At 39.8% G+C, this 21,712-nt stretch overlaps 1 protein-coding gene across 2 annotated transcripts in view; it reads right to left on the minus strand.

Moving 5' to 3' along the window:
* Nucleotides 1-21,712, minus strand: part of ATPCL (ATP-citrate synthase) — a 46,018-nt gene that overhangs the window by 9,032 nt on the left and 15,274 nt on the right. Inside the window, exons 4-14 of one of the 2 annotated variants that reach the window (XM_045757318.2) lie at nt 11,701-11,954; nt 11,313-11,571; nt 9,370-9,582; nt 8,868-9,025; nt 8,448-8,619; nt 7,255-7,311; nt 4,321-4,449; nt 3,520-3,643; nt 2,269-2,384; nt 932-1,128; nt 134-293 (exon numbers count right to left, since the gene is read on the minus strand). In XM_045757318.2, the coding sequence (XP_045613274.2) occupies nt 134-293; nt 932-1,128; nt 2,269-2,384; nt 3,520-3,643; nt 4,321-4,449; nt 7,255-7,311; nt 8,448-8,619; nt 8,868-9,025; nt 9,370-9,582; nt 11,313-11,571; nt 11,701-11,954 (1,839 nt within the window). The remainder of the gene's footprint in view (nt 1-133; nt 294-931; nt 1,129-2,268; nt 2,385-3,519; nt 3,644-4,320; nt 4,450-7,254; nt 7,312-8,447; nt 8,620-8,867; nt 9,026-9,369; nt 9,583-11,312; nt 11,572-11,700; nt 11,955-21,712) is intronic. The other variant, XM_045757319.2, reaches the window with a different exon arrangement.

The following is a 21,712-nucleotide window of genomic DNA, read 5'->3' on the forward strand; positions in this document are numbered from 1 at the left end:
AAATAGTAAAATAAATAAATACTTTATATTTATGTCCTTAACATGGATTATTCCAATAATTAGTGATGTGTATATATAACAATCTGGCAATATAATTTAGTATTAAAGTACAGTATCATGTACTTCTACTTACCTCAGGGTTGTCATGATACCGAAGAAGATGATCCATGAAGGTAGTGCCAGGATAACGGTCACCTCCAATAGCCACACCTTCATACACACCATCAGTGTTATGAGAGATGATATTGTTGAGCTCATTAGACATGCCACCAGAGCGCGAGACGTAAGCAACACTGCAAACGATACAGTATCGAGTAGTAAGCAATGGACTTGAGCATTATACATTAACTAGTTATAGTTGGCTTGCATTAATGTAAATTATGTTGCCAATCAGCACATGCTCCCCTCCAATCTTTCCCATTGGAATGTCTCTTGGAAGAAATGATTGTAGTACAATTGTTAACACTTCAGCATTCTGATAAGATGTGTCTTCTGATAGTGAAATTCACCTTGAGCAACCACTATCATGAAAATCAGTAATTGCTCTACTTATGCACATTTTCTCAATGCTTTCCAAATTTCCTGATGAAAACGTAAGAGTTATCCTTATTTTTTTTTACCAGCTATACAGACAATGTGTGTGCACATTTACATTTGTTAATTTACATTGAAAAATAAATGAGGAATATTGATATATTCATATGCATTTGTATATTCAGTAACATGAAATCTATCATCATACACTGTTTTCCCTTTATAAGGATATATTACTAGCAGATATATCAACAAAATGTTGCATATACTATATCAGCTATATCAATGTTGTAGGTTGCATCCTAAGAAAGGAGGCCACGAGACTGAAAACGTACACAATACAGTACGTGACATTACTTAGTACAGTACCTAATAATCCCCACACTGCAATACAAACCTTCCTGGTCGGTAGAGTTTTGAGTGAAGAATATTATCCATCATGCCTCCAGTATTTCCAATCTTGAAACACCCTGGCTTTACCCCGCCCACTGTTGCTGGTCCAATGATGGACACTCCCTTCTCATTAGCTTTCTTGATCAGGATTCGAGTTAAGTTCTCTGGTATGCCTTCAGCAATGATGGCAATTGTGCGAATCTTCAATACAAGAAAGAAATTCAAATTACAAATTACTCGCCAAAAATTAAAACATCTTGTACACCAAAAACACTGCCAAACGATATAGTAAAACTATTTACAGCAGTAGTTGCCCGTTCACCTTAGGCTGGTCGCTACATTGACTGCCTAGCTTCTTGCAAGGTCATTTTAAGACTGATGGTCAAAGTGGTTGGGTACGGTTCCTTCAATTCAATCTCATACCCCAGCATTTCTGGCCTCATATCCATTATAAACACTAGTTTTGTTAACTTACAATTTTTTAACTCTTAATTAACTTTCATAGAACAATTAAATATATTGGTACATTTTACTAAAAATGTTCTTTAAAATTGATCAAGATTCAATTTATTCAAATGCCACATTCACTACAATAATTGAATACAGTACTATCCTAAAACATTAACCTACTTTGTGAACTATTGTCCTACAATTATAATCAACCTCACTCAAATACAAGCTCATTATTATTCAACTGATGGCTTTTATTACTCATTAATTTCCCAATATTCATTGCAACACCATATGTTTTGTTGCCACCCAAGAAATGATAATTTTGTGGAAGGGGAATTCTAAGCATGGCCCCCCTCAGTGGTTCCAAAAGCCAGTTGCCAGGGGCACTTCTCAGGAAAATTAACAATTTGAATGGTACAAGTGTAGTTAAAACAAATGTATGGGCGATTTTAACTTTGAATTTCGAGATGTAACATCATGTTCTTGTCAATACCTATCATATATATGCTTTAAATTAAGATTTTGCTTAATATACAATTCTATATGCAGTAATAGAACATGGAAAAAAAGTCAATGTAAATAGACAATGTTTACAATTTATTTATGTGGGGGCGTGAGAAAGGCATTCTTAACATTTGCTTCGTTACAACTTGGGACGACATTTGCTTCCATCACCAATACACAGCAGCACAAACTAGGTCCAAATTCCTTATTGAAGGATAGATAAAGGTCTACTCAAATATTACAGGATATGGAAATTATCTTCCAAGGCATCTATGATTTTGATTTTTGTAGGGAATAACTATATTAGTCAGCACTGTATGACTATTCCAACTATGCCAGTGACAGGATTATCCATCACTTGTTTATTTTCCTGTCGTCACTTACCTGTGGGTAAGCCAGAGTTTCAATGGTGGAGTCATATGCAGAACGTAAAGATGCAAAATTTATGAGAACATCGGCATCTGAGTGTTTTTTCATAGCATCTGTCATACTCTTGTATACTGTAACAAGACAACCACAATTCAGAAATGTTATTTAGAAAAATATTAGTGAGTATACACTAGGGTAACCACTATAAAATTGAAGCTACTGTTCAATTCCACACCAGTATAAATTCAAATAAGAAATCCTTATAAATTTCTTACAAATGTACTCTGCATATTAATTGGAACATTATAGGGATAATATTGCAATTGCTTAAAAGTAGAACACAATACAAGAGCACGGGTGAAAGTCGCATAGTCACAAAGTATTTCTTTGACTATGCAAGAATGCCTAGACATGGGCTAAAATTAAGCTCTTCTTAAAGGCCATTTACCACAGTAGCAAACAGTGGGGTTGCCACATTGCTACGCAACCTGTAACCTAAAATGTGATGCGAGTTGCATGACTAGTCCTGTTTCAAAGTAATTCAACAAATAAATGCCACATCAGATTTCTAACACACAAGTGAAGAAGCAACCTTAAGAAGATGAAAATTTGTTGGTGCAATGCCAAACTTGAACTGAGAAGACTGGAGAGTTATTGATGTGTGCATGCACAGAGTTCTTAAGAACTTAATAAAATAAACTGCACAAGGCCTATTGCCCCAACAAAAATTATTCATGTGATGCATAACTAATTATGCTTAAAACAGACCAGCGATTCCATATCTTTTGTTACCCGCTAATTTGACCCATAAATCAATACAGGCATAATCCTATTTCCAAACCAGCATTTACCCAGGTCATTTCCCAAATTTACTTGTAAAATTGTTTTCCATTGTTTTGCGATTTATTTTGGTTTGATATACTGTATTTCACACCTTTGTCATATCTCCTGTGTGTTATACTCTCATCGATTTGCACACTGTACTTCAATCACGTGACCCCTTTACATGACCCCGATCATATGAACTTGCTTTATTAATTGTATTTAAAACTAAAATGTGATTTATGCAAGAAACTCTCAATTTTGACAATAACCCTTTGAGAATTTTACACAAGATTATGTATCAAAATGGTATTGCGAGTAGAATACACACACATTATAGTTATATTGAATGATAAGATATATATTATGCTACCATCAGGAAAATACCCTAAACCTCTTTCAAAAAGCTGCAGAATACATGACCCAACTATAAAGTATACAGACCTGGCACAAGTATTTCTTTGTGACCCCAGTAGAACTTCTGCTTATGGTCACCAGTAAAGGGGTACACCATGGCTGCTACTGATGGTTCAGGGCGTGAACACACAAAGTCAAAGTCCAACATGCCCTGAAAGAGAGTATGCAAATTGTATGTACAAGGAAATGGAGAGCAATGATTTAATAAATGAGTTTGCATCTCAAAATCTTCAGAAGGCAGCCCCATCAGGTCATGTAACCTACTTTTTAAACTGATAAATTCATATTAGATCACTTCTGACAACAAATGATCTTGAGGTTATCTTGAGATAGATCTCTTGTATTTGAATTTTACTATTTGCTATTTTAGATTTTTTTTTATTAGCTTAAACCAATAGACCACTTTTAGTGCACATTTTGATACCCATATCACATTAAACAAGCATATTCTTAATACCCTGCATTATGTAAATTTGTGATGTTTCTTGCCAGCAATATTTGGTCCAATGAGTATGGATTTCCTCCACAGGGAAGTCTTTCATTACTGAATTTTCTGTTTAAACCGATTGTAATGACCACAATACCAAAACTGATTTCTTTCACTGCATCCAGCTCTCCAGCAGAGTTTTATTCAAAAGGGAGTTCACTGTATAGTGTTAATATTTACCCAATATGGCTCCAATCCTAACGTTAGTGCATAACTTAATAATTGGGGGACCCCAAGACTAAGTGTATGCTAATGGATTTTTTCTTTAACCGCAGTTGGTAAAGTTGAGAGTATTCTAAACTGGAAATTATAAATATACTGTAGTATAACAAAAATCTTACCTGAACAGCACGTGTCTGCATACCCCAGATGATGGCTTTTGTCCCACTATGGAATAGTTGAGTCGAATCTCTCTTCCCCGTCACTACTTTATTAATGGAGTCCATTTTACGTTCTGTTCGAGGGGATTGCTGTTGACATCACACAAGTTAGTAAGATGAATATTGACTAACCTTGTTTAAAAAACATTGGCTACAGATATAAATACTGTATTGTACAATGAGCAAATTAAAAAGTATTAGCTAATTTAATCAAAAATAGATTTGTCATCACTTACGTTCTCTTAAAATAGCTTAATTTGTGTGTGTGTGTGAGAGGTTTTAAAGAATTGAACAATATTGCTTTATAAAAATTATTTACTGGTAGTTCAACCTCATGGTGTCCGACCCCTTCCACAATACTATTTCTATGCTTTTTAACACACCTTGCTTAATACTGTGGTGCATTCCAGCAGTCAACAACTGAGAAGGATGGGCTTCCTCAGATCTTTTCATACATATATATTTAATAGCAATTATGTTTCCCATGTTTTGCTCTTGTAATCATATGATGATTACCACATTTCACTAGACATAACTGATTGCATTTTGAGGGTTACCTGTAATTACTTTTTGAGTTTGTGTGCTTAGTAGCCTACATTACATGTAGTGTAACAACTAACCCTAGAGAACAAGAACATTTGTACACACTGTGCTGGTGTATATAAATTTATACAGTACAATATATTCGATCTATTGGATTTAATATATAATTCTATACAGTACTGTATATCTATATATTGGACCCAATTTGTAAGTGGTGGATTCATTACAACCAATTATATATCAAATGTATAACTGATTGCAGTGAATCCACCACCAACAAATTGGGTCCAATCCCACAAAGTACGTTGAGAATCAAGGTTGCACTACATTATCTTGGTCTAGAAAGGATCTGATCACATTTATGTGTCAGTGTGAAAGTTTATGCCTATGTTAGTACAGTACCTTGATTTGATGAAATGCCCAAAACAAACCAGCCACCAAGCAAAAGACAAATACTATTCCCTTCAGAAACATGCACCATGCTAACAAATGAAATAATATCAATAAAAATTGTAAATTATTCAAACTACTGTAAAGTAAGTTAAAATGTTTGGGGCTGGTGTGAGCAACAAATCCCCCCCCAAGGGTACTGACGGAGCTAATTATTTATTAGAGCAACAAAATTGCCACAAATTTTGGAGGCACATGGAACTTTACACTGACATTCCTAAGCGTCACAGTGGACCTCCTGAACAAATGGTATAAATGTGCTATCCAACTTCTACTGTATTTACTTATTTTACAACTACATTATAAATTTCATGTCTACAAGACGAACAAATCTCCAGCAACTGTGCAATTTTAGAAGAGGGGTAAACATTGAATATTTACTAGGCTTGTACTGGTGAACTGTATCTACACAGACTCCCATAATCCAACTCCTGAATTCATAAATGTCTCCATTAATATAATACTTATCCACCATCATTTATGTCTTCATTAATTCACTTTTCTTCCACTACTGATATCCAAAGATTGATTTAAGATGCTATCATCTTAGCCGTTTTTATGAATTTACTCCTGAATTTACAGTCATGAGTATAACACGTTAAGTACCAAGTACTAATAAGATTACTTGTAGCAAGTACTGCAATGTATATTGCCCTTATACTACTGGGAATGCTAGACTTAAATGTTACTTGTTAATTCAAATTGTAGCATATTAGTAACTAAATTCTTGACACTATCACTTTATATCTACATTCAATACACGTTTGCCAAACTCCAAAAAAGAAACGCTGCCAACTGGTGCATATGACCGATTTCTTTTTAATGTACATGCTTCATATGTGAACATTTACACAGTTCTCATTTAAACTTAGTTTTCTTAAGTAATTATCAAAAGAAGGCACCAAACCGGGAAGCCTATGTAGCACCATCTTCGTTTTCTTAAAACAGCATACAAAATAGTATGAAATTAAAACAGTTTTCTTAAAGCAGAGAAAAATACAAGCCTCGATCTTTCAAGTTGATGGTATAAACGGTTGTAAAGCATAAGTGAGAAACCTGTGAGCAAGTAAATTTCCTGCACAGGACAGTCGTCCCACAGAACACCAATACCACTTCACTCTAAGTAGTAGCAGCAGCAAAGAATGTCACAGAGGCAGCCCAACTTAACAATACCGGACACCTGAGTGAGACGGGTAGCAGATCACAACTCCAGGTGATTTGGGCTGACACCTCAGGTGAATTGTGGGGCAGGGATTGTTCACCCACTATATACATTTTTTTTTTTTTTTTTTTACAGAATTCACCAAATTTAATTACTTTCTTTTGAACAATATTTTGTTTTGTCTAGATTTTCTGTTGATTTCCTCAGTTTTTGAGCCAATCTCTAATCCTTGTATTTGCCTCATTATGTTAAGCGAGCCAGATTCTGGTTCGAAGGCCTGCACAAGGCATGGGGGCCTGGTATGATCTGAAGGCATAGAAGTATGAGAGATTAAACTTGGAAGAGCAATCAAGGTGCCAGCCAAGACAAGGTAATGAATTTACATAAAGAAATAAGTAAGAAGAAAATTCTATAAATTAAAATTTTGAAAACTGTTCCCAATTTGACACTAGAACCCTATCGATTTAATATTCAAGAGAAATTTTCAGATCAATTCTCATTTCTCTCTTAAATCATTCCTCGCATAGTAATAAAATTTTTATGTTCACAGTAAGATACATGTACAAATACTGCACAATGCTGTACAAATGTAGAGTTGAAAAAATGTCAGTACATTGCACCAGTTAGCAAGCCATAAAAAAAGGGTTTAGATATTTGGTGAACCTGCAAGTATCACCTCATAGGGTTAGTGCTACAGCTGAACACTAATTGTGAGCTTTGTTAATACCACACAAAAATACCCATTTCTTGTGTGTAGGAAACATGTCCTTCAGATATGAGATCTCTGCAGGAGGACCCTATGAAAGGAACAAAACAATTAACAATTCTTATGTAATGATTTAAATACCGACTTTCTAATAATTACTTTTGGAATAAGAGAGCCTAACTTTGTTAGATCCTAACCAGAGGTCAGGAGGATCCTGCCTTATGGAACAATCTAGTTTGGAAAAAAGGGGCAAGGCATAAAAGTATTATTTAAAGGTGCAAGTCTCATTTATATACATGTACATACTAATGCACTGAATTTTAAAGTATGCTTGAAATTTTGCTTGTAAATCAAGGCTTTATAAAAAATACAAATGCTGTACCTACATTAAGTATCTACTGCATTCTGATTATTTTTTATGGATTAATTATTATTATTTAGAATAAAAATCCACACTTGTGTATTTGTGAAATTTATGTAATGAATTTACACAAAGTCTTTTGCACTCTCTTCAGTGCTCTGTCAAGGTCTGAGTGTGTGATTAGGATGAGACGTCATCACAACAAGTGTGTGTTTTTATCCTATGTTATTATGTCTGAGAAGACATTACCATTACTAATTATTATTATTATTATTCATGATTGCTGCAGGGCAATGAGCAAAATATTATACATCATGGCAAAGACTGATTATCACTAGAAATTAGTTACTGTACTGTTAGTACACTGGTAAAGTTGCTGGTCATCAGCCACTTTAAAGTTGCCCACATTCAAAATGCCATTACAAATAGAGCATTATTATTATTATTTGATAAAATCTCTGGTTTAATTGGAAGATGAGATGTTATATATATAATGCCATACTCTCATATGTAGAGATAATACCTACTGAGATATTTACCAACATATTTTGGGTAGCCATTTAGCCCAATTTTTTAATTATTGTCGTGATAGAAATGTATAGTAGTACCAACTACAGTAACAGCATTCTATTGGCACATACCACAAGTAGACCAAAGTAGTAAGCAGTTAAGGCACTCATGATCACTACAGTAGACCAACAAGTACAAAATAATAATAATAAATATATTTGCAAAAATTCCTACATCTTTAAACAATGTTTTTGAAAATGAACACATCTTAGCATGCATCATTAACAATTTACACACAGATAAGCTAGCAATATTACTATAAATCAATTTGTACAAATTTCTGGAATATAACTTACTGCTGAATTTTGACCACCTGGAAGAAGGAAGTTAGCAGTATGACATTCCACAGTTTGTTCCTTTGGAATTGGTCTCTTTCCAAGAGCCATGGACACAATCGCCGTCATGTGCGTCTCATTTCCAAAAACATTAACGGGAATTCCTAATGTTTTCCCCACTTCACGCATAACACTGAAAAATAAGATTGTTTAATTATATTTAATATGCACTATACCTGTCTACTATTCTGTATGAGAAAATACATACATCCCACTTAGTTGTATGGTGAAACCATGCAGTCAAACCAACTTGACTCCCAACTTGTAGAGCAGATTGGTCGTACAACTCTATTAAACAAGTTTTTTCTTCTACAACTAATAATTTGTTATTTTGAATCACAGTAAAATTGCATTAATGCAATCTTCGATGACGTGACTTACCGAAGTCCTTCTTGGTAGTTTGGTCCAGCACGGCGAACAAAAATGCTGACTTTCCCATCAATTAACTTAGCCTGGAACTGTTGCAAGGCTCTTACAATGCCTTTAAATGTTGCCGCTACATTAGTAAAGTTAGCAATGCCGCCTCCTATTATGAGGACCTGTAGACAAAATAAACGATAATCAAAATACAAGTTACTGAACATTAAAAAGTGCCAAGCTTAATTGTAAGAATACAGTGCAGTATTGTACTTTATACTAAACATACATACAAAAACATTAATATTTTGGTTACACTAACAATGTCTTGTCAAAAAAAATTATTACTTTCCCTTATGTTTCAAGTTGTATCTATGTAATGATAAACAATACAGTGATGCCGCTTAAAAATTTGCATAAACCTGTACAATGTACAGGTGTACGAAAAAGGCAAATGGTTATTTAATTTCACTAACAATGAAAATACTGTTTAAAAACTTTAAAAAAAGAAAGTTTGAGACTAGACCTTTCCATCAGGGTGGTTTTCTTTTGTCATGAGAGTCAGAATGGTCTTGGCATACTCGTAGGTCTGCTGCTCAGAAGGCGCTCCGGAGTATTCACCATAGTTGGCTAGTTCTGCAGCACCTCCTAGCTCACAAATAGTATCAGAATAAATAACTGAAGCTCCTCCACCGGCAACCATAGTCCAGATGCGACCTTTTTCATTCAAGATAGTTAACTGGAAAAACACAAGAACAAAAAAAAAGCTAATCAGAATAAAGAGCAAAACAAAAGTATACCGACAATGTTCCCCATAAACTAATACAACACAATGGAGAATCAGGTGGAATAACAAAAAATTACTAGACTTGTTAAGAATATCTTACAGGAAGTCATGTTATATAATGGAAGTTAGCAATAGCCAAATAGGGTCCCACAAAGCTGGGTCCTTTAACATATCCTGTTCCTTACAAACATGAATAAACTATCTGAAAGGGGAAAATTTCACAATGATATTCATAGATGATGCAAAACTGATGAGAAGAATGATAGCTGAAGAAAAATGTACAGTATTAGAAGAGGATCTAAAATTACAAAATTGGTCAAAGCTATTTGAGTTCAAATCCCAACAGGGATAAAGTTAAAGATTTGGAGTGAGGTCAGGCCAGAATCACTACACAAGAGGAATGCTGCTACAAGTCAGAAAAAAATACGACCTGGGAGTTGTGGCAATGCTGGCATGTGTGTCAACAAGCAATATCAGCAGTAGAATGTTGTACAGTTTTGTATATGCAAAACAAGTAAGCTTAAGTGTGACATTAGTAACCTAGGCAAAGCGTCATCCAGATGATCACGAAAAGCTAAATGAGGCCAGCCAGTCCTAGAATATGCAGTATCAGCATGAATCAGCCTTTTTGAGACAAAAACAGATTTGCTACAAGACTTGTGCAGGAGACTGAAAAGTCAAGGTATGACCACAGGATAAATAAGAGGAACCTAACAGCACTAGAAGAAGGTCTAGAGGCAGTATTAAAAATATTGAGAGGAATACATGAGATCTATGAAGATAGTTTTTCCAGATAGATAAAGGCAAAATGAAGGCAAACGGTTGAAAAATAAACAAGTCAGAGACACTGAAATACTGTACTATTATTGTGTAAGGATGGTAAAGAAATAGTATATATATTATAGCATGAACTGTGAAAACTACTTTGATTCACAACTCTATGAGCATACATGACTAGAGAATTATCACATCAAGATGTGTAAAAGCACCACACACAATAGCTGGAAGGTGGGGTACTAGATCTACATCTCTCCCCATTGACAGTTGAGTACAGTTGGGTAAGCCAGAGTGAATGTTTGGTACAAATGATGAAAGAGTGGGTACTTCTGGGTAGTAGGAAGTCTGTAGAAGTCAGTCTGGAGAAGACGAAGAAACAATTACAAGAATTAGAGGTAAGCAAAGTAGTAGGACCAGACTATTTTGCCTTGGATATTAAGAGGTAGCAGAGATAATGTAACTCAAAAGTAGGATCTTTAATATCTGGAAGACTGTAAACATTGTGCCCATACATTATTCCGGATATGTATAATAATTTAAATTACTCAGTGTCAATGACATGCATTTCCTGCAAATTATTGGAGAAGTTAATTAAAAATAGAATAGTGGAACATCTAAGAGAACTTTCTAAGGCACAATGCTATGGGAAATGCTGTACCATAAATAGGAATTACTATATAAAAGTTAGATATTTGTTATACGTATTCATCCCTATTAAATACCGCAGCTTTATTAAAAATGTAGACAATTTGTATTAATGCAAAGATCATCCATAATATTTAATCATCCATAACATGATCAAAGATCATCCATAACATAGTTAATCAAATATGAAAGCGCATGCAAGCAAATTTCATTTCTTGAACTTAAAGAGTGACATTAAGAAAGTCGAGTGCTGGTCATACCTTGAGGGAAGCTCCACTTTTAGAATCCAAGTCCGAAATAAAAGCTTCCTCAGGCAAAGCATCTCTGCCAAATGGAGGTGGATAATCTATCTCACCCCATTTTGCCTTACACATAAATTCTGCTGTGGCATCCAACTTAGCAGCTAAATCCAGGATGTAGACATTTTCCGAAGTAATGACGAGAGGATTGATTTCAAGGTATGTGAAGTACAGGTCAACGTAGAGATCATACAGGGCCTTGATAAAAGCAGCAGCTTTGCTGAAAGAAAAAATTTACAGTACTAGGAAAGTTAACAGTACAGTATTTAACTAAGTACAGGGTACAATATTTGCAAAAAATATGGCATTTCATGGTTGTAAACTTTATGTACAATAGACAAATACCTACTCTTTTTTAGAATCATTAACATGTATAAGAAGCTGCTCTTTAATTTGTGTTTCTGAAGGTCTCTCTTCAATTCCCAGCTCAAGCTTAAGAGCCTTGGAATCCACATCACCAATGTCCACACCTCCCTCGTGAGTGAAAAGTATAATGTCCCCATGACGGTGTGAGTAGATGCATACATAGGCCTCATCACTCTGATCATGAGGCAAAAATGGTTCAATGATGAAGTTGCGGAGCTTCCCCACAGTTTTGCCAACCTGAAAAAATAGAAGAAATATGTAATCATAAATGAATCTCACACCAATTCACTAACATGGTTAGCAAAGGTACGTAATGGAAATTAGCAACGACTAAATGTCTTAAGCCTTGCATCCTTAAGAAAAAAATTACAGTATAGTACTTCCTTCTAAAAGATTAGAGGCTCAACCCCCGCAAGCACAATTAGGCGAGTATAGCAGTTTACCATCTTCCAGGTACCAATTTACTGTTTGTGTGAATATAGGCATCAGGTGAAGGGAAATGTGCCCAACTATTTCTGTCCCATCCAGAGATCAGACCTGGGATTCCCGATTGTATTGAGAGCATGGACCACTGGACACCAAGACCTAAAAACTGCATACTATGAAATTGAGAGGCGGCGCCAGGGACAGGCAGGATGTAAGCAGGCGAGGTGGGAGGGGGAGGCGTGCAGGATGAAAGCAGGCGAGGTGGGGGGGGGGAGGCGTGCAGGATGAAAGCAGGCGAGGTGGGGGGGGGAGGCGTGCAGGATGAAAGCAGGCGAGGTGGGGGGCGTGAAGGATGAAGCAGGCGAGGTGGGGAGGGGGGGGGGGCGATAATACAAACAGGAGAGATGGACGAGGAGAGGTATGAGGGGGTGTGGCCCAGAACTGGTTAATCAATACAGTATCACCTTGCCCCCACACTTCTGGGTGGGCGTGGGAAGAGGGCGACGGATGGAAATTGGAAAACAGATAGTGTGGGAAGCTAGTGGGGTTTAAATTGGGCAAAGCGCGAAACTGGAAGAGGATTGGGACAAGGAGGAAGTGTTGGGGGGGGGGCAGGAGCCAAGAGGGGAATGTGAATAGGGGAATGGGGTGAGGGGGGGGAGACGATAAAACGTGGAGGCGTGATATGGCGAAGTTAGAAAGAGCAGGTTGGCAGGCTATGTGACGTAGGTCGGAGGGCGGGGGGGGGGGTGGGTGTGTTAGGTGTGGAGGGCCATCGGAAAGTTGGGTGGGAAAGCAGAGGGGCTTGGCCGTGCGTGGTAGACTCCACCCAACAGAAGGTGGACGGGCGTGGCAGGGCGTGGTAGACGCCACCCAGCAGAAGGTGGACGGGCGTGGCCGGGCGTGGTAGACTCCACCCAGCAGGTGGTGGGAGGGCGCGGTGTGCCCAGAGAGGTAGGCAGGAGCGCGGGGGTGTTGAGGACAATCAATACCGGGTCAGGAGGACTGATTCTCCAAGGTAGGTTCAAGGTTACCATTCATGAAGATTGAATGAACAAGGGGAGGGAGGCAGAAGTGTCCCTCGGCGTGTAACTCACCAGCAAGCCTTAACAATACCTCTTCCTAGACAGCAATATATTACAGGGGGAACCCAATCTATTCACCGCCAGCATCAGCCATACTATAGCGTGTTCCTCTTCAATCTCTCCCGGACGGCTGTTGTATCGATACCTAACGAGATATCTTAATATTGTTTTTAAATCCTCTAAGACGTATGCTGATATTACAGTTATAATACAGCCAAGTCACTCACCAGGAGGGTGGTTTTATACAGAAAATTTAAGTGGAAGACCAGACCAGACCAACTGTGCCACAGGTACTAAACCTGAGGGAGGTTAACGGGAACGGTGACCTCTTTCCCCCACCCATACACCCACATCACCTCCCTCCCTCCCTGTATCCCTGTATCCCTCGCTCCCACATCCACCCACTGTCAAGTGTCACCCATTCTTTAAGGCCCCTCCCCCACAAGCGCTAAAAGGTAACGTCTGTGTCAGCTCTGAATTGCTTATTTGCTCGATACTTAATTTTCCATAGATGCACAGGTTTCGTTGTGGTTATTAAGCCACTTGTACTATACAGTTGGTTATATACGCAGGATCCGCGTCAATGACACAATGGTAAGAACTGTCGTGGGAATCTGGTTAGCCCATTGTGTTAGGGTAATGCTCGCCACAGGCTTGCATTAGTGCTTAAAGGGTCACTACAACAAACACAAGCAGAAACGGCAAGAAAACCAAGGAAAATGCGAATATTAAACGAGCAAAAATAGGAACATAACGGTAAAGACGATTGATAAAGTGGAGAAGATCAAGTGGCTCAGCTGAGCGATAGTGGGCAAATAAACAACTTAAGAGCGGGTGGTGGGGTTGACAACTTCCTCAGGCGACCAGCCACCCAAGTTTCTTAACCTCCAGCTATACATACGTGTTTAAATCTACAATCTCGATCTACGGTTTTGTGCATAATGCTGTATCCTGTATTTTAGTGAATACGAGGCTTGTCCCCACTGCTATAAACCCTAGCTTGAATTACAGTACTCCATTTGTCAATACAGGTGTTAATAACACACACACACACACACACACACACACACACACACGATAGTGAACTGCTCCCAGGAACCTTTATTAATCCTGCACCCCGTGACCCCAAACATGAGCAAGAAACATTAATACGAGAATGATTTAAGCTTCTCACTCTTAACTGGTCACGCAGAAACGTTTTGTATCTTACCACGTTGAGCATACCTTTGAAAGGCAACTGAACTGTCACAACCGAGTACCCAAATGAGCCCCCCCCCTCCCCCACACACACAACTACAAAGAACTTTTTCAGTGTCGTTAGTTAATAAATGACGTGCACTTGGAAGTGATTTGCTGGAGGCTGACTCCACAGTTTCAAATGATAAGAGCTCAATGAACTCTGGAGCCTGTATAACAGATTGACAGTTGCAAGGCGTGGCTAAAGAGCCGTAGCTCAACCCCCACAAGCACAACTAGGCGGGTACACATCCAGCTTACCTTCACCAAGCCAGCCAGTACATCATTCAGCAACATGGTATAGGGTAATGGGAATCTTGCCCTTCTAACGGCAGTTACACTTAAGCAACTGCTTTCTCCGTTTATTATGTAAGGTAGCGAGTCCCAACTTCCTTTACTATGATGGAGCCCCGGAACCAATAATACCGATTTAAGTATTTCTTACTAATATTTAATGTGATATTTTGTTTGCTGTATTTTTCTCGCGGAACACCGGATACAAGACCTCTGGAGCGTTAAGTTTATGCTGCGGCTCTCACACTATTAGGGTAAACTGCCGGCTGAATGCTACGCAAACACAGCAGCACGTTCTCGCTCTCTGTCCAAGCACCACCTTTGATGGAGTGCTTGTCTAACCACAAGCCTCAGAAACTTGCCAACTCACAGTGAATGGAAGCCGTTACCCATTGGTTCCATATTATAATGCTTTTAATATAAATAAAACAGAAGTTTAGACACTGGCTAAACACTGAAAATAACGACACTGACGACAAACAGAACTTGGACTACAATAACCTATCAGTACATTAATTGAATACTTGAGAGCTTGTACAGGCTAGACGGCGAGAACCTCCTGACAGTAATCACAAATAACTGGCGCATTACACAATGTATATTACAGATTCTCTTATATGAATACCATCTCTAAGGTGGAAATCAAACATAACTAATTTACTGTAACAAAAATGCAACTGACCAAGACCTAGCTATCACTCTCTCGGTAAGGACTACATTGCTCCCAACACACAGGTGGGATAAACAAATGACAGACACAGAAGCAAGAAAGCAAATAATGGTCAAGATCAAGGCCCATATACATGGGACGCACAAGACGTCCAGCAGACAGTGTTGAATAATAAATGTCAGGATCAGGTTGAACTAACGTTACTTGCGCGCCACCTGCTTCCCATTTTCTTCTGCATAAAATAGTTTTCAATATTTAATATTACAGGGTAATAGAACAGCTACAGATTAGTGTGCGTTTGTAAACTTATACTTTGAGTAGATATATTGCCTGTATCTTCTAATAAGAGAAATATGGATACAGTAAGAATTTCAGATTTATAATTTGATTTGCAATTTCACGCAACGCATGTTTACAGTTATCTCTAAATGGCTCAATTTTTACACAGCACAAGACGTAATGATTTAATGTATGTCTCTGTCTGAACTGCCAGATATACTTGTACCCCAAGTCGTATTCAAGCCGCAAGTGACTAATCTTCCAATCCTGAGCACTGCACGTGTAAACTCTCGGAGCAGGAATTGGGTCATACTCAATAACATTACATTATTGGATGTCCTGTGTCATTGGTCCATTTGCACCTGCCAGAGTGAGATGAACAGAACATTGCAAGGACTTTGTTCTTGTGTTCTTAAGAATATTCTCCTAATCCATCCAGAATATCGTAGTGCTGGCTAACACAGTATAAAACCCACAACGACAAACTAGAGTGATAGGGCTACATCACACTCCTGCTATCGACAACCCTGAGCCCTTCATATAGTTTAGGGTAAGGGCGTACATGCTGACGTACCCAAGTATGTTAACTATGCGAGGAGACGGCTCGCTTACCCACCACCACCACCACCGTGTAGTGTTGCCAGGTCCCTCATACTCATGTTAGAGAGATTACTCTTAATTCACACTGACAACCTGTTTATGTCCAGCCATAGAGCTTGCCTGCCCATGATTCCCAGTGACGAAAATAAATACTGCAACTGGCATGAACGGGGCGGAACTAAGGGTAAAAATATCACAGAAGTACAGGTCAATGCAACGAGAGTTGCTACTTAGGGGGTACACTAAACTTGCAGCCACGAGCATGCCTCAAGTCTCTAGAGATATACACTATACAAAATACGAGTACTATCAGAAAATCCGTACGAGCAGTGTGCATGGGAACACCCACCGCATAGGTTCGAGCCCTCATCACTGCTCCTACGGATTTTCTTATTAATATTATTATTGCTTTCGAAGTCTCATTTTCAGACGTGGGAAAGTGGCTGACATTGTGTACCGTATCTGGCGTCGACACACTCAAGACTGTTAGAGTGACAGCCTGCAGGCTTCTCACAGTTTAGACCTATTGTCTTGTGTATGACCTTCTCGTGTGGGGGCAGGGAGTACCAGCACCAGCCTCACTGTAATAATACATCCTCATCCTCACTTAACACCCAACTCAATTACTCAGATTAAGCACAATTGTAAATTGTCAATAAAGATGTTAATATTACGGTCCTGTAACTTTAGGTCAGTACGTTCGTGGTTAGGTAAAATTATTGTATTTTTACGGAGTGACATGAGGACAGGCTGGGACCTTGTTCATGGTTGCTATAGCAAGTACTGTTTCCCCCACAGACAACAACATTATGTAGTGACAGTGTTGAGTAAGCAGCGCGCGCCACACCCCGCCACACTTTCCTGCCACACACACAAAATGCCACGGTCACCAGCACACAAAAACCACTCTGAAAACCGGCTTTCCTATCCTCCTGTGGCAGCTATGGCAGCCACACACCTTTGCTTCTGTTCTTGCTTCATAATCGCAAGAGCTACACCTCTGAGCCTATAACAACACCTGTTGCCAGTTATGGTAAGCAGGAGTCAGATTCACGAAGCAGTTACGCAAGTACTTACGAACCTGTACATCTTTCCTCAATCTTTGACGGCTTTGGTTACATTTATTAAACAGTTTACAAGCATGAAAACCTCCCAATCAACTTATTGTTATAAACAGCCTCCTGGCGTTTCGGAGCTCATTAACTGTTTAACAACTATAAACTAAGCCGCCAAAGATTGAGGAAAGATGTACAGGTTCGTAAGTACTTGCGTAACTGCTTCGTGAATCTCGCCCCCCAGGTGAGCGCAAGAGCTTTGGTTGATTGAGAGTGGGTGAGAGAGCTCGGGCCTCTAATACCAGCTAGGAGCTGTATTTTGTCATCCCCCACTAAATATGTCAATTCCACATTATCACTGCCGCGTACTGCTATATACACACGTCCGTCATGCCTATATGTAAAGAGAGATCTCTCAACCTGTCCATGGTAGACAAGAAATGTATACATGCTGGTATTGTATAAATGAGTGACCATGTCTGTGGTAGAGGGGGAAAACCCGCCCCAAAATAACTCTACAACCTTTTCTATCTCAGTAAGTTTATACCATAAGAAATATGAGCAACGAGAGAGCAGACGAGAGAGTAACACATAGTTCAGATTGAGCTCCACTGTAAACAAAGGTCGATTTTTATTTTTAGTTTCAAATACCACAAAACAAGATTATGCGCGGAAGCTTTAAATTAAACGTCTGGAAATCTACACAGGATCATGGAGTATTCTTAAAGATGCACAACACACCTTCCCCCACCCCGCCAGTTAAAGCTCACTCTCCAACCTCGGTATAGGAACCACGTGAACGGTGGTGGGAACGTACTGGGCTCCTAAACTAAACCCAACAATTCGTTTTAACTAGCCACCTGTTTGAGAACAATGATTGTTCCGTATTAGCTATTATGTGTATCAAGTCTGGCTCATAAGGTCGTCAACCAGGAGGCATGACTAAGCCAGTATTCATTATTCACGTGTCTTACGAAACCTGTACATCTGTCCTCGAGCATGAGAGTCTGGTCGGTATTAAACTGTTTACATGATAAGAAACGGTGCTGGGTGGCATCTTACAAGCAAGGTTGTTATTGTTATGCATAACCCCGAAGCTGTTTGTAGCACAAACTGTACAACAGGTGCGAGCCTTGGCGCCATGACTGAGGGAATATCCCTGGAAACACAAACCATAACTGACCCTATTTTCCGCTTGTTACAACTTGTAATAAAGTTGTTACATCTTGGCTTAACGTGTTTTTGACGTATTAGAACATTGTTAAAACTTGTTATATTGGTTCTTATAACTTGTTATTAGGTGTTAAATCTTGTTCGAACGTTGTAGCAACGTCGCAGTTTCGTTGTGTATTTGTCGGGATTAAGCTGTACGGGTCTCTTACCTGGAGACATACTTTGGGAATGACAGTGTGCGGGGAGAACACAACACTTGCATGGAACACAATGTGCACCTGTACACACGTGCCACACCTGTGGACCACACCTGTAGTTCACCTGTTACCCGGTTTTGAGAGCAGTTTTACTGCTCTAGCCCGATTGAGAGTCAGCCATTTCTGATCATTAACGTGATCGATAAGGCCGTTTATTATAGCGGCCCGCACACCAATTACAAACCGGCTGATCCGGCACTTCCTGCAGGAACTTGTTCAAGTCCCTCATGAGAGGGAACTTTTGTTCCGCCAATATTTCCTATATTTGGCGGGAGGTGAAAGTGTGTGTGACGTTCATGGTGGTGTCTCAGACTCATATGTGCTTCAGCCTACAGTTTAGACCTATTGTCTTATGTATGACCCTCTGTCCTGCGTGACAGTGAATACCAGCATTATCCTCACTTTAATAAGACCATCAAAATCCTCAGATTAGGCAAAATTGTAATTAATTTTGTCAATAAAGATGTTAATAATAAAAAGACTCTTCCACTCTTCATTGGTTCCAGTCAGTTAGTCGTACCACGTTCTTTACTTATGCTATTTTACACATTTGGAAGCCGACGCTCTAGTATCTTTCATGACTATTATGTGATGCCTCTCGTCTCCGTTCCTGATTTTATTCGTAAATAGTTCCAGTAATTTTCATATTTTATTGTACGTGTACAGATTGTCCTCTCGAGAAGCTCTTACGTCTATCATATCACTCGTCCAGTCATTCCCCACGTCAAGTTCAACCCATTTCTCTCAAACCTTCCTTCTAAGTTCTATCCTGTTAGTTCTCAAATTAGCCTTGCAGACAACTCCTGCACCTTCTCAGGAAGAGACCAACAGGAGACGTGTAGGTCTCTACACCAAGTGGAGGCCTGTGCCATAGATTTTGAAAGCCTAAATTATGGTTTTCATCGATGTGTTCTCTAGAACCTTACAGCTGATAACTACCTCCCCGAAGCAGATTGATAAAGAATAAGCCACCCAAGAGGTGCCACGGGCATGAATAGCCCGTAATTCCCGAAGCAGAGTTGTTTTAGATTTAGCTACTCAGAACGAAGTGTTCATGTAGCACGGGCTATGGTGAGCCCGTAAACCGAAGCAGAGTTCCTCCTGTACTTATACATAGTATCGGGAACGATGGATCGAGGCGAGGGAGACCAACCATGAACAACCCAGCGGGTTTTCTTCCTATTGGGGAGTGTTGTACATGCTGCTATGGCGGTGTGTTCACTCAAGACGAGTGGCGCTGCCCAATAAACTCGCCCCTCGGGGCAAAATTTAAAATTTAACCAACCATACTGGAGACGTGACTGGTGGTCATCCTGGGTGTGACGGAGGGACACCGCTTGTCCTTCAAGAAAGGTGGGAAATCTTGCAGGTAATGCTGGCCCGGATATAGTCTCCCCCCCCCCCCCGTAACCCACCAGGTGGTCAAGCCGGGCACAAAAACAGCCAGGCTGGTGACATTTGCGGGGCTGTAGCCGCCCGGTACAACTGTAACTACCCAACACAAAAAATGAGTGAAAGTTAACTGTCAAAAACAAATTTAAATCCATTTCAAGAGACCTTACGAGTTCTGTCTTAACTTTGTGAAATTATAACGGTATATTTATGTCATTTACTTATCGGGATTGGAAATTGAGGGTGAAACATACGAGACGGTAATAGTTTGGTGTAAATGTTGTACCTCGATAACTTCACATAATGGTAGAGTGAATATACCTACTGCTAGTGTGACCCAATGTGTCACGGCAGAGTATTCCCTGCTTGACGCTATTCCTGGTCACGAGGGTGATAGGCTTTTCGAATCCCGTTCAGGAGCAACTGGGTGCTGAGCATATGCACGACGCCTTGGAGTCATTTGACTAAACTATCAACTGGAGCCGAAATTATGTAAATAACCAAGTATAATTGAAAGCCTTGGCGCGATACCACAACAGAAGTCAAACCGGAGGGGACAGAGCTCCGTGGAAGTACAAAACAGACTCATTCCTAGGACTGCTGGCAAGTCCAAAGTGTTTGACCACTTTCTTAAATTCTTAAGTCAGAAAATAGGGATTCACAGCTCAGACCGAACTGCCCTCCATGCTACTGGAGCTTGTAACTACCACCTATCCATGTCCCTGCTTAATAGTGGAAAGCGCAACTCGGGATCATTTTCAAGTATGAATCCGCTTATATTGGAGCAATCCTCAGACAATTTTCCTTCCACACAGACACACACACACGAGAGGAGCCCTGAGGTGCGAGTTATGGATCTGGTGAGTTGCCAAGGGCCAGGAGTTCAGTGAAAGATGTTGACTGTAGCCACGTTATTGTGACTCATCGCCTGCGTCGGTGAACGATGGTTACTCAAGCCCGCAACAAACTTGTCCAGGGAACTGGTCAAGTTTGTGGAGGTGTAATGTGATCATCCTGGGTGTGACCCTCCGGGCAACGGAGACGAGCAGCCGTCTTGACCAGCCCAGCACCTGGAAAGACTGGTCACAGATCAGGCTACAGAAGTAGAACTCTCAAAACCATCAACAGGTAACACACGGGTACAGGTCGGGGCCGCGGAGAGCCCCCTCACAAGTATTCACCTAGTTGTGCTTGCGGGGGTTGAGCTCTGGCTCTTTGGTCCCGCCTCTCAACTAGTGTACAGGTTCCTGAGCCTACTGGGCTCTATCATATACAGACTTGAAGCTGTGTATGGAGTCTGCCTCCACCACATCACTGCCTAATGCATTCCATTATGAAGTACGTACGTACACGTACGCACGTGTGTGTGTGTGTGGTGTGTGTGTGTGTGGTGTGTGTGTGTGTGGTGTGTGTGTGTGTGGTGTGTGTGTGTGTGGTGTGTGTGTGTGTGGTGTGTGTGTGTGTGGTGTGTGTGTGTGTGGTGTGTGTGTGTGTGGTGTGTGTGTGTGTGTGTGTGTGTGGTGTGTGT

This window comes from Procambarus clarkii, chromosome 67, assembly GCF_040958095.1.
Source record: "Procambarus clarkii isolate CNS0578487 chromosome 67, FALCON_Pclarkii_2.0, whole genome shotgun sequence".
NCBI classification, from domain to species: domain Eukaryota; kingdom Metazoa; phylum Arthropoda; class Malacostraca; order Decapoda; family Cambaridae; genus Procambarus; species Procambarus clarkii.